The sequence below is a fragment of the Dendrobium catenatum genome, unplaced genomic scaffold, assembly GCF_001605985.2.
Source record: "Dendrobium catenatum unplaced genomic scaffold, ASM160598v2 fragScaff_scaffold_1271, whole genome shotgun sequence".
Lineage (NCBI taxonomy): Eukaryota > Viridiplantae > Streptophyta > Magnoliopsida > Asparagales > Orchidaceae > Dendrobium > Dendrobium catenatum.
The window spans coordinates 615,827-628,991 of NW_021319733.1; the positions used below are offsets into that span (position 1 = coordinate 615,827).

The 13,165-nt window shown below is 35.1% G+C and overlaps 1 protein-coding gene and 1 pseudogene across 1 annotated transcript in view; both read left to right on the plus strand.

Annotated features, from left to right (window-relative positions):
• The window catches only part of LOC110100838 (gamma-tubulin complex component 4), a 79,978-nt gene that overhangs the window by 55,640 nt on the left and 11,173 nt on the right, over positions 1 to 13,165 (plus strand). Inside the window, exons 10-14 of the mRNA XM_020828529.2 lie at positions 1,397 to 1,452; positions 1,568 to 1,762; positions 1,893 to 2,118; positions 2,750 to 2,838; positions 11,159 to 11,312. Of these exons, the coding sequence (XP_020684188.1) occupies positions 1,397 to 1,452; positions 1,568 to 1,762; positions 1,893 to 2,118; positions 2,750 to 2,838; positions 11,159 to 11,312 (720 nt within the window). The remainder of the gene's footprint in view (positions 1 to 1,396; positions 1,453 to 1,567; positions 1,763 to 1,892; positions 2,119 to 2,749; positions 2,839 to 11,158; positions 11,313 to 13,165) is intronic.
• Positions 7,218 to 7,693, plus strand: LOC110100880 (annotated as a pseudogene).

Genomic DNA, 13,165 nt, shown 5'->3' on the forward strand with positions numbered 1-13,165 from the left:
AAAGTCATTATGGTGAAATTTGACAATGAACACCCATCAACAGTTGACAGGTTTAACTCTAGGAGCAGGGACAATTAGATTCATGGTATAATGATTGAGGAAATCATTCATTTCGATATCAATAGCCTATTTGCATGAGGGATATTGCATCACATCATGATATGTCCTATGAATGTAATAGAAAAGCAATATAAGGCAAATGTAAGAATTGAAGTAAATAATTGATCAAATGGAATATAGTAGTGAATAGAATGAACAATATGTTGTCTTTTACCTTGCCAGAGAGCAATAGGAAGATGGAGTTTTGAGGTGTCATCAGTTGGTGGTTAGTTGAATTCAACAATGTGGTGGTAGGTGCTAGCATATACCTATAAAGGATGAAAGGTAGGTAGAGGAGTGTCCTATTGAAAAGGAACTAGTGTTGAGGAGGGTTTAGGGGTGGAAGAGGGTGAGAAAATGTGGAAGTCTCATGGAAGTTTGATGTAGACAAGGAATATAGGGGACCCTATATTTCTTGAACACAAAAGACACACAAGAAGAACACTGACAAAATGAGTAGAACTTAAAACAAACTTTGTTAAATAAACTCAAATGACCCAAAACTTGACAAACACAACAAAAGATGCTAGGAGATTTTAAAGAAATAAAGAAACTTAAAAAGACGCTATCCTCAGACAACCGTCAGAGCGGGTTCACTTAGGGAACAAGCTCAGGACCGAATGCTCCAAAACAGCCAACCCGAGAACCACCAGCGGCCAGGGACCAATCGAGCCAGCAAACCAAAGGTCTACCAAGTCATATGCACTACCTACCATGATCATTGGATGCTTTCCCATCATTGGATAGCTAAAAAAAAGAAAATAAAATAAAATAGAAAACAAAATATACTATTGTTCTAACAAAATAAAAAGTACAGAATTCTTGATTTCATCAAAGTTTATATTGGCGGAAGTATACATATATATTGTATGCATTAAATTTCTATAGAAATATTTACTTATATATTCATGAAATCTGGTAATATCACTTTTCAATTGTGGGTATTAAAGCAGATCTCATCATGGATTTTTCCATGATTTTGTTACTTTTCTTAGTTTATATTTCATCATAACCTTGTTGTGTGTTTTTGGGCCTCACTATCCAAGCACATTTGTTTTCCGTAGTTCTTCCCCATAGGGTTTTTTGCAATGCAATGCTCGTTGCTTGCAAACTGTATGTTCTATCACGCTCTCCTTGCAGACTAAATCGATGTAACTGAAAATTTAAACTCAAAATCAAGATTCTATCTGATAAATTCAGTGCTATTAGGAAATGTTTGTTCAGCCTACATTGGCACATTCCTTCTGTAGATTCATATATATATTTGACACTGACCGTTCTTTGTATGACATTGCAGGCTGCGTTGAAGACAATAAGTGAAGAAGACAAGTACTTCTGTAGGGTGTTGCTGAGGTTGGGTATATTATATTAGTAATATTTTTGATCTTGTGATTAACAGCATTTAATTTAATATGAATTTTTGTATAAAATAAATCTTGACATACTTTGAACCTATTCTCGTCTACAGAATTCCTTCCATTGGAATTGGTATGACGAGCTCTGAAATGAATTTACAAAAAATGAAGGTTGATGTCAACCGAGGAGCTTCTTTGCAAGGAGTAACTTCATCAGGGTTTTCCGTAGATGGTTGGGATGGAATTGCTCTGGAGTATTCTGTTGACTGGCCCTTACAGCTGTTCTTTACTCCAGAAGTCCTTTCTAAGTATGTTTTTGAAAGCGTTATTTATATTATATAGTTGATATGATTCTTCATGGAGAAGAATCAATACTTTCAGAAGAACCAATTTAAGTAATCTATTTTATTCAAAAGTAAAGCAGTTAATTTAATGCAGGTACCTTAAAGTTTTCCAGTATTTGATCAGACTTAAGCGAACACAAATGGAACTGGAAAAATCATGGGCTGGTGCAATGCATCAGGACCATGCTGATTTTGCCAACCATAGAAGAGAGAAAAAGAATTGCTTTCCATCTCAACATCGTCGAATACGACCCAGACCAATGTGGCAAGTTAGAGAGCATATGACTTTTTTGATCAGAAACCTTCAGTTTTATATCCAGGTTATTTGGCATACATCCATTTAGTAATGTATTTATGTACTAATACCTATGATCTAAGAAATTGTAAATTACTGCCAATTTATTTATAGTTATTAATTCCATGCGTAGGCTATAAATTTTGGTAGTGACGTCTGTCCAAAGTTTTTCCCAATTTTTTGGGGCAATATCACTTGACAGAATAACTATTTCTTCAAATGCTTGTGCAAAAGACAATTTTGTATGCAACAAATAATAAATTAAAACATCCAAGATATACTTAGAACGTGCCAGATAAGGCATTTTTGCATAAGTTTCACCACAAAAGATAAGCTTCCATATGAATCTATAGAAATTTGTTACTTCAAACTTAAAACCAGTCTCTTTGTTAAGAATCTAGGTCGGTTTCCAGAAATAATGCTCCCTTTTTCAAGAATCTGAGAGGTTAAACTCCAACACCGAGGCCAGGTTGCCTAACTTTAACTACATTAGTTCTAACCGTGCCATCCGGTTATGGAAACATATAATACTGGCAGCTCCTCCTTCATTCATGCTGCTACTATTAGTTCCATTTCTTTTGTTTATCCTGAATGATTTTCTGAGTTGTATGTTTTGCTGGTAACCTAATATATCATTTGAGTGCATCCTTTTACAGGTTGATGTCATTGAGTCTCAGTGGAACTTATTACAAGCTCATGTGCAGACTTCCAATGATTTTACTGAACTTGTGAGCTTCCACCAAGGGTATGTATTCAATAAAATAAAATATATTAGGTCTAATTTCAAAATAGGCATTTTTTATAATAATATGAAATCGATGCCTTATGCTGTTTAATGTGCAAAATTATGAAGTATATTATATCTTGATCCCAGAAAGTGTAGTCGAGTTATTTATGGAGACAATGCATATAAAGGTAAAGTATTTGATCCACATTATATGTATTGAGATTTACAAAATCATGGGAATCTCAGAGTGATTTGATTAATTAATCTTTTTCAAAGGCTTAAGAGGATGCTTAATGATGAGAAGCATTTTGATGCATTTTGATGCAAGTAATTAAAACTTCCAAAGTGATTTAAATGCAAAGTACAATTAACAAAATCCCACGATTAACAATGAGAGGTTCACCTCAAGGGCCGTCTCACTCAATTATTATTAGGCTTTTAGCGGAGAAAGAAGACCCATACGATGAAAGATATTACCACTAGAGAAATGGTGCTGAAGAACTTCGTTGGTGGAGAGGTAACCGGTGGAGATGGAGGTGGTGGATGGCCGACGATGCTCCAATTGTAGTCGGGACGTCGACGGGTGAGGACGTGCACGATATCTGGGACAACTCGATCCAAATAGTCTCCAATGGTGGCGTCATCTTCAAATCCTACGTCGAAGTATGGAGATTGTAAAATGTCGAGATTTCTGTTGGCATCGAACACGAGTCCCCACTCAAATTCGGGATCCGCCATTCGACATTGAAATGGAGAGGGGAGGCGTCGTCGTCTCCTTTCCTTGGCTTCTCAATTCACAAGAGAAGCAAGATGGGGGCGGCGGGAGCAAGAGGAAGAGGGGAGGCCGGCGGGTGCAAGGGGAAAGGCTAGGGTTGGAGAAAAAGTGTTTAGGGAATTATGGAGGGGATTAATCAAAACTGAAATTTAATTTTAGTTTTGAGTAATTTGGGAGGGAATTGACTTGAAATTTGAATTTCAAATCAAATGAAATTAAAGCCTTAATTGGGAATTAATGGGGAGCTAAAGAGGGGAGGGGGGGGGGGGGGGCCTCGGGTTTTAAAAAGGGGAGCGGTTTCAATAGAGGAGAGGGAGGAGTTTTAACAAATCCTGAAATAAATTTAGGATTTGAAATTTGGGAGGGAGTTTTATTTGAAATTAATTTTAATTTCAAATGGGTGAGGGATTAATGGGGCAATTAAAGAGGGGGAGCCTAGTGAGGCCGACGGCATCAAGAGGGAGAGGGAAATGGGTGGAAGCAATTTACAAACTTTCCAAATTTGCTTGTTTGCATGAGGAGGTTTGATTATGAAATCCACATCGATTCAAATTTCGAAATGATTTGAATTTGAAAACTTTCCATATTTGGCTTTGACAAATTCGGAAATTTTCAACTCAAATAATTTTGAATTTTCAAAATTCGAACAAGTGGGGAGTGGGGAAGAGGGCCGGCGGTGGAGGAGGTGGGGTGGTCGGCGGCCAAGAGGGGTTAGGGTTGGCGGGTTGGGAAAAGGCGAGGATCGGATGATGGGGATAGACCACGAGTCACGGACTCTTCCAATGACTGGCGGGTATTGCTTTTCGCCCTCACCTTGGGCTCTTGTTCTCCTCTCTAACTCTCCACAAGAAGAAGAAGAAAAAGATAACCAAAACAAATTTCATTCAAAATATTCGTTAACCTCAATACAACACATGAGACCACTATATAGGTCTCAACTCAAAAAAAAGAGAAAATACGAAATTGCCCTCTGGGCTACAATAACAAAGTAACACCCCACAGGGGTAAAAATGGAAAGACTGCAAATGAAATAAAATAAAATGAAAATATCTCATGACATCTGAATCAAAAGTAGAGGCGCTGAATCGTGGCCGTCGATCTGCGGTTTCGCCGGCGATAAACATGTTGGTAGCGTCTTTCAATGTCCTCATCAATAACCCTAATCATCCAGTATATTTTCTCTACTTCAATCTTCATGTACTTGCTAGCTCTTTTTTTACACCATACAAAATTCTCTCTCTCCATTCCCTTGGACATTATCCTTCAATTTTCAGTTTTGATTGAGTTTTTGGGCTTAGAAAATTTCACGCTCTGGCTTTGCTGAGAGAATTTTGGTGTTTATGAGTCAAATTTTAAGAAGATAGAATATATTGTAGATAAGCCATTACTAAGAGTTTTTTCCTGCATTTTACAAGGACTTGATGATCTAGTTTCTTGTTTCCCATAGGCACAAACCCTTATAGTTATTCAACCCTCCTGCTAATTGGAGAGATTTTTCGATTAAGACTAGTAGTTAGAAGCTAAATGCCTAGCCTACAATAGCAGCAATTTAATTCAAGGGTCGAACTTAAGTTGATTGTAGGAGTGATGATGAACCTGATTAAGATCTCATAATTGTGTTGTGCAAGTTATCATGGAACCTAGTCTAATTAGTCAGCAGATGTAGTCGACTCAATCTGATCGAAATATTATTCTCAACAACCATGACTTTCTTTGTCCAAGGGAAACTTGTAGAATTGATGTGGTGGTTTGTTTAAGGGTATAAATTTAAGTTGATCTTAGCTAACAAAGGACTTTATGCTATATTAAGTGCACCATATATTTTATTACTCAAAGGCTTTTTTAAACCATAGGCGAACTTGTGGGTTTTGATCGTGACCATAATTTTAGTCATTTTTATCGAAATTGTCTGATTAGATGGACCTAATCCATTTGACAATGAAACCACTAGCTAAAAGCAGGGGCGGAGTCATAAATTTTCATCAGTGGGGGCACAAATTGATCAATATTAATACAGTCCTAATATTTTTTAGTAGTTTTTTTATCTTTCTATTTAACAGTTATAGTAAAATAATACTTTTATATTTTAAAAATATTAATATTTGTTTTTAATAAAATTTAAAATTCTATATTCTATTAGTTGATACACATAAATTATAATTATCTTATTTCATTTAAATATTTAGCTGCTAATTTTATGAAAAATAAAATTTCTAATATATGTATATTTTTTTTCTTTATAAATGTATGCATATTAATTTTTAATGCTAAAACATTCGGCATATTTTAATAAAATTATTGATTGCTAATTTATATCATATATAAAAAATTTGCATTAAAATTTCTCATTTATTTTTGTTGAATTTAATAATAACTTAATTAAAAAATACAAAACAACACAGTAGCCATTTGATAATATTAACAAAACGCTTTAAAACTTTTAGAAAGATAATAGATGTATTTATGCCAACTATTCATTTCGGTATCCTATTTTTATGGCAGCAACAAGTTCATTTTAACCTGTCTTGTCTATTTTAAATATGAAGGGCATTCCAGTCATTTAACTTCTTCAATCCTTGCCTTCTCGGTCTATGTAAAGCTAATGTTAAGAAGAGAGAGAGAGAGAGAGAGAGAGAGAGAGAGAGAGAGAGAGAGAGAGAGAGAGCAAGCGAGTGACAAATGGAGGATGGTGGATTGCCGAAGATGATAATAACGGAGAAGAGGGGTAGCAGAAAAGAAGAAGAAGATGATAGTGGAGAGTGGGAAGAGATGGGACTTGGGCAACTGGGCGGTTTATCTACAGATATGTATCACTTTTTTATACAAATAAAAATATCATAATTTAAAATGAACTAAAAAAAAAATTCAGGCCAGTGGGGTCACGTGCCCCCAGTGCCCCCATTGTGGCTCCGCCACTGGCTAAAAGACACATGCTCAACCTTACTGACAAGAGATAATTTAAGAATGAATTATTGAAGTACTCAGAAATTTATCACCCTTGACAAACAGTTGCAGATGATGAATAAATTTTGTTTTAGGTTTTAGGGTTCAGTTTGATTAATTTTGATTTTACAAACACTGATTTTTTAAAAGATTTTTATCATAATTTAAGCCATAATTAATTAGCTTTGCAGGCATTTTGAAAGTAAGGCCCTCTTTGATTGAAATTTCAACCTCATTTGGGTTTCTGTACACTTTCTTTTTTATTACTTTCAACCTTGCCAACTCTCCCAATTTGCTCGCAAAAGATCTGGTCATATTTAAGTTCACTTTTATTATAGCACACACATCATTCCCAGGCCTCAAATTTAGGAGCTTGATGCATTTTATTAGAGCACATGTGAGTATTTTGACTTTAAAAATTTCACAAATTTTAAAATGATTGCATGCTCTTTAGAGCAATTGCACACTTTTCAAAACAAGAGGATTATAGCTGAATTTGTTCTTTAGCCCCCACAATATTCTCATAATTTATACTTGAATATTTAGCAAGCTTATTGGAGCGCACATCGGTGTATCTAATTTTGAAGAAGGGATTTGAAAATTTTCAAATGATTATTAAGTTTGTAAAGCAATCGTACAGGAAGAAGTCTTTTTCTGCCTGGATGTTGATTAAAACATAATGCCTCAACTAGCTAAATTGACTTATTTTACTCAATTCTTCTTGTTATGCCTTCTCTTTTTTACCTTTTCTATTTTGATATGCAATGATGGAGATAGAATACTTGAGATTAGTAAAATTCTCAAACTACGAAACCAACTGCTTTTGCACTGGGGGAACAAGATCCGGAGTAATGACCCTAACAGTTTGGAAGATATTCGAGAAAAGGTTTTAGCACCAATGTCTCCTATATATACTCTAGTTTCTTTGACGTATCCCAATGGTGTCAAACCGTCGACTTATTGTGAAAAATGCTATGAATCACTTTGATATCTTGTTTCATAGAAATAAGTGGCTCACGAGGAATTTAAATGAACATTCTCTATTAGATCTTGAAGTACTCATGTAACACGTCTTCCAGTCGGATCACTTGTAGGAATGAAATAATGCTCATCCATGTTCCACACAACCAAGGAAGCATCTTTTTTCGAGGGTAGTAAGAAAAGAAATAATCTGAAAGAAAAACTTTCAAAATTTTGTAATGGGTTAGACTTAATTTAGTTAAACTGTTTTTTAGCCCATGAAGTATTCTCAGACTTTATGCTTTAACATTTAGTACGTTTGTGTGAGCACATGAAGGTAAAATTATTTATATGATTTGATACGTTATGCATGCTTTTTGATTTTTTTTTTTTACATTTTTAGTGTTTGCTCATCATTTGCACACTTTTTTGGTGCGTTTATGATGAGGACATCCGACCGCAAAAATTTTTCAGAGGAGCTGAAGATTGACGGCCATGAATGTCCACTTTATTTTGAGTTATTATTTGTATTTTGATTTATTTATGCCTTTTTTCGTTTTACCCTCACTTGAGGGCGTAGGCCTTGTGACCCTAGGGGCACTTTTGTCATTTGTCTTATTATTGTATTTTGGCTATTTATAACCACCTCTTCTTTTTGAGAGGATGGATGATTATTCTGAAATTTCTGCACTTTTGTTCCTTTGTGAGCTTTGAGAGTTCTTGTGAGAACCTTGGTGAAGTCCCTAAGTGAGGGCAACACATTATCCATTAGTCGCAGAAAGCATCTAGGCTCGTGGTTCTCTTCCCTCCCTTCCCCTAGCCGCTAGTCTCCCTCACCTCCTCCAAGTCGCCGGCACCCATCTTCCCCTCTCCCTCTCGGTCAAACCTTAACCCCCAAAACCTCGGCCTGCCACCTTCTCCCTCCACCCTACAAGCCGCCAGTCCCATCTCTCCCTTTTCCCTTGGCTGAAACTCCCTCCACCTCCAAACCCTAGCCTGCCCCAAGTCCCCTCCCTTCCTCCATCTCTAACCCTAGCCCCACCGCCCATCATCCCTCCCCTTGGCTCCAAAATTCAAAATCTAGCATTCAAATCCTTTCCTAAATTAGCTTCCTTTAATTTTAGAAACTATTTAAACTCATATTCAATTGAATTTGAATTTGAACTTTATTTCCTCAACAAGGAAACCTATTTTAGGAAGGCCACTCAAATCATGCAAATCTGAATTTCAAATAGGAATTAACTTAATCCTTCTTTCCTAATTTAAAATTTCAAATCTATTAACTAATAACTCCTCCAATTAAAAATAACAAATTATGTTTGGCAAGCTTTAAGTGTCCTAAATCAAACCCCTAATCAAACTAGACGCTCCTTCCTCCTTCTCTTTCCCTTGTGGGCCTTCCAAATTAATTCCCCAACCAATCTCTCCACTAAAATTTCATATTTTGGGAGGATTTCAACCACACAAGGTGGCTGTCCAGAAATTTCAGCAAGTTCCCCTTACTGTCCGAAAGGTCCCCGTTTGCGCTCTAGAAATTTCAGCACCTTGTAATTTGTTGTACTCTCATGTATGGCTGATCCAGAACACAACCACGACTTTGTTTTCGACGATCAAGGGTTGATTGACGTCCTCCGGTCTTCGTTCTTCGACATCGACTTTGAGAATGACTATTCTGAATGTTAATTTAGGGGTTTCTGTTGAAAGCCCCACATTATATAAAATCTGATTTGATCGGCTATTTTTGTGTTCTAAATCTTTATTGTGTAATCTATTGCTTGATCTAAATCATTGCTTTATTGTTTTCAATCACGTTTAAATCAAGGAAGTTGACTAATTGCTCTAGCTCTTTCAAAGGCATATAAATTCAAAATGCAAAACATCAACATATGCATTTAGTCCTACATCAGTTTATATTGTGTATTTGCAAGTTTTAATGTATATATGAACTTTTTCGTGCTTTTGTATGGTTCATTTCACAGTACACTTGTGCACTTTTCAATGTACTTTTGCACTTTATGATGCTCATGCATGATGCACTTGCACCCTTTTTGGTGCATTTGATTGGTGTACTTGCACATTGTTTAATGATTTGCTTGCTTTTTGATGCTTCTATATAATGCTCTTGCACACTTTTCGGTACATTTGTACTGTGTACTTGCATGCTCTTTGATATTCTTGCATATTTCTGACGTGCCTACATGATGCACTTTCATGATTTGGTGCATTTTCACAAGTGTATTTGCTCACTTTTTTATGTATTTGCACGTTTTTTGAATTGTGGCGCAAACTCATAAGCAGTTGCATGCTTCTTGAGGCGGTTGCATATTTCTTGAGGCAATTGTATGTGCTTTTCTCTAGGCAACTATACATTTCTTGAGGGAATGACTCACCTTTTTGTGCATGCTTCACTTAAATTTGAAAGTTATGCTATGTTAAGTGAGTGATATTTTATTTTTTGTGCTAGCGCTTGTTTTTGAAAGACGTGCAATATTTCAAATACGCCTTATGCTTTTAGTTCGTTTGCGTGTATGTTGCGGATCCAGTGGTTTTGTGAATGCTTCACTTAAATTTGAAAGTTATGCTATGTTAAGTGAGTGATATAAAAAAAAATGAGTGATATTTTATTTTTTGTGCTCGCGCTTGTTTTTGAAAGACGTGCAATATTTCAAATACGCCTTATGCTTTTAGTTCGTTTGCGTGTATGTTGCGGATCCAGTGGCATGGAAGGTATATTGGAATCTTTTGGGTACTTTTAAGTACATCAGGGAGTGATTTTTTTTGTCTTTATATGGTTGTGTTTTGGTAAGGTTAGCCTCGCAAAAAATCATTCTCAAATTATAAATAGAGAAGGCGTAGTAGTTCATTTTAATCATCTCAAGTTTAGAGTATAGTAGAATAAAATTTTTGGGAGTAACTTCTTAAATAGTATGACATCAGGCAAGGAATATTTGCTTCTACTTCAACTGCAACGTTGTTTACTTTAAAAAATTGAAGAATATCAATTTGCTTTCCAAGGTTTTTATCTATTGGAGTGAAGCTACGTGAAAAACATGACTTCAATTCTGAAGTATATGCTTTTAAGCTCCTCCCCAAAATTTTTTTGCATCATGCAGGGCTATGTTTGGTCTTTCTATAAACTGCAATCTTGTCTAAGTTAATACGATTCTCCAACACTTATGAAAATGCTTTGCTGAATTATATTGATAGCTGTGTAGGGGAATGCATTTGTTGATCTTGTTTTCTTAATACAAATCTTTCTATAGAGGGGCAGATTTTGTAGGGATGTTTCTTGACATGTGATTTACCACGGACCACCTCAAAGAACTCTTTCAAGCAAACTTTCAGGCATAACTCATGACATCTATTTTTCTCCAGCCATCTATTAATAAAAACTTCGGGAGGTGTTTGTTTTCCTCCTATGTTTTTCTGAACAACCTTGTGCTTGAAATGTAGTTCATGTGTTCTTTTTGCTGATTCAAAATTCTATTGCACTTTAAGAAACATCCTACGGCTTTGATTGTGCTTTCAGTCTTACTCATATGTTTGATTACTAGGTACTCTAATGTGCTTTTCAGGGGTACTCTATAGATAAGATCAAATTTAATAATTTGTTAGATAGCTACACTGTATTATTTATATGCCTTTGAATTCCATTTGCAGATATTTATCGGCTTTGATATCTCAGTCCTTCCTGGATATTGGGTCTGTATCTAGGATTCTGGACAGCATTATGAAACTTTGCTTACAATTCTGCTGGAACATTGAGCAGTATGAAATTAATCCAAATCTCTCTGAATTGGAACAGATCACCGAGGTATTGTCTTGCTGCTTGTATTTTACATGGTTGTTGTCATAGTGGATATTATGACTAAATTTTACAATTTATTTGGTTAGGTGTTATTTGTCTGGTCAATAAATTCATCTAGTGTTAAATTATCCCCTATTGTTGCAGGTTCAGAATTTTCACCTGTGAAATTAACGGCCCTTTAACCAAATACACCGTTTCAACTTTAATTACATTAGTTTGTTTTTATTGCATCTCTGAGTTCACATTTGGTGCAATGTTTGTTTTCTGTTTGTGCGTTGTATTATTAACAGGCTAGGCAAAACTTTAGTCTTCGTAATTTTCCTCAAATGCACATGTTTTGGCTGCTCATGTGATTCGCAAGTCCACACTATCAAACATGTCGACAAGAAAGATTGATTGATGTAACTCTAGAAAAGCTCAACTGGTAACATCCTAAATTTGTCACTCATTTCACTGAACAAATTGTTCTAATGCTCTGGACTGTCGTAATGAACTGCATAGCCCCTCTTATAAATTGAGTTGTTGTGCAAGGAGAGGACAAAAGTTTGCTACGCATGAGAATTTGCAAGAGAGTGCTCACAAATAATCTAAAAAAAAAAAACAATAAATAATTATACAAATTTATAATAATAAATAAATACTTATATATATATATATATATTACTTACCCGTGATTCTCCTAAAAAAATTTTGAAGGATCCCAATGCTGCTTGAAAAATCTTTCCAACTTTATAGTGGAGCTTCTTTCACTTCGTGTAATTAATCAGTTTGTTATTGCGAATTAAGTAGTTGATGACTACAATTCAGTTAATTGGTGTTCACCTTGTCCTATTAGTATCACAGGCAGACGTTCGTATTGCTGTTGTAATTATGCAGGCATTTGTCTATCATTGTTCTACAACATTAAGAGAGCTGATGTTTTAATTACATATTTATTATCTTTGCTATTGTAATCTTGTTTTTGTCTCTCGCTGGAGCTTGTCAGCCTCATCCTTTACTGGACCCTTTGATTTGCTTCTTGTTATAGTCAACTTGCTCTCCTGCTGTAAATGACTTTGAGTTTATTGATGAGGGTTGGCACGAGGCTATTTGCGGCATTTATGTTACATTCTACATTTCTTATGTGATTTGTGGGTTCCTCAATGTGATTAACTATAACTATTGCTGTCCTTTCATTAATTTGTCAATACTTTTATTTGTTCAACATCAAAATATTTTTATAATATATTACTTTAGAAGAGTAGAAAAGTAGAAAAAAATTACTTTGAATTTTAATACTTGATTTTGTATAAAATGTGAGTATTTTTAGACTAATCCAAAAAAACTTACAATGGAAATAAATCTAAGCTATTTGCAAACATATAAAAAAGTATCCAAGATGGGCTAACAGCTAGAATAGGAAGAGTAACATTAGTTGTAATTTAAGGGTCATAAGAGGATCAATTCAGCTGTTAGAACCTTTAATCCGTGTGCTCAAACATCTCTGCCAAGATCATTTTACTTGTGTGTCCTACGATCTTTCGAGTGTAAATATTTTATTCCAAGTTTGCTTATAATAATTTTGAATTTGTGATTGCATAGTCCTTTGATAGGAATATTTGCAAATTGATTTCCTATTGCCATATATAGAATATAGATCTTTCCATTTTTTAAAATGAAATATCTATCCACTTCCACTTGTTTGATATGCTTGTGTTGGATTGAATTATGAGCTATGCTAATGACATATGTATTGCCACAATATATCTTCTTTGGCCTGTACCATTTGATTTTAAATCTTTAAAAATAATTTTGATTCGGAGAAGCTTGTAGATTAATTGAGCAATATCTCTAAATTTTGACTCAATGTTAAATCTTGA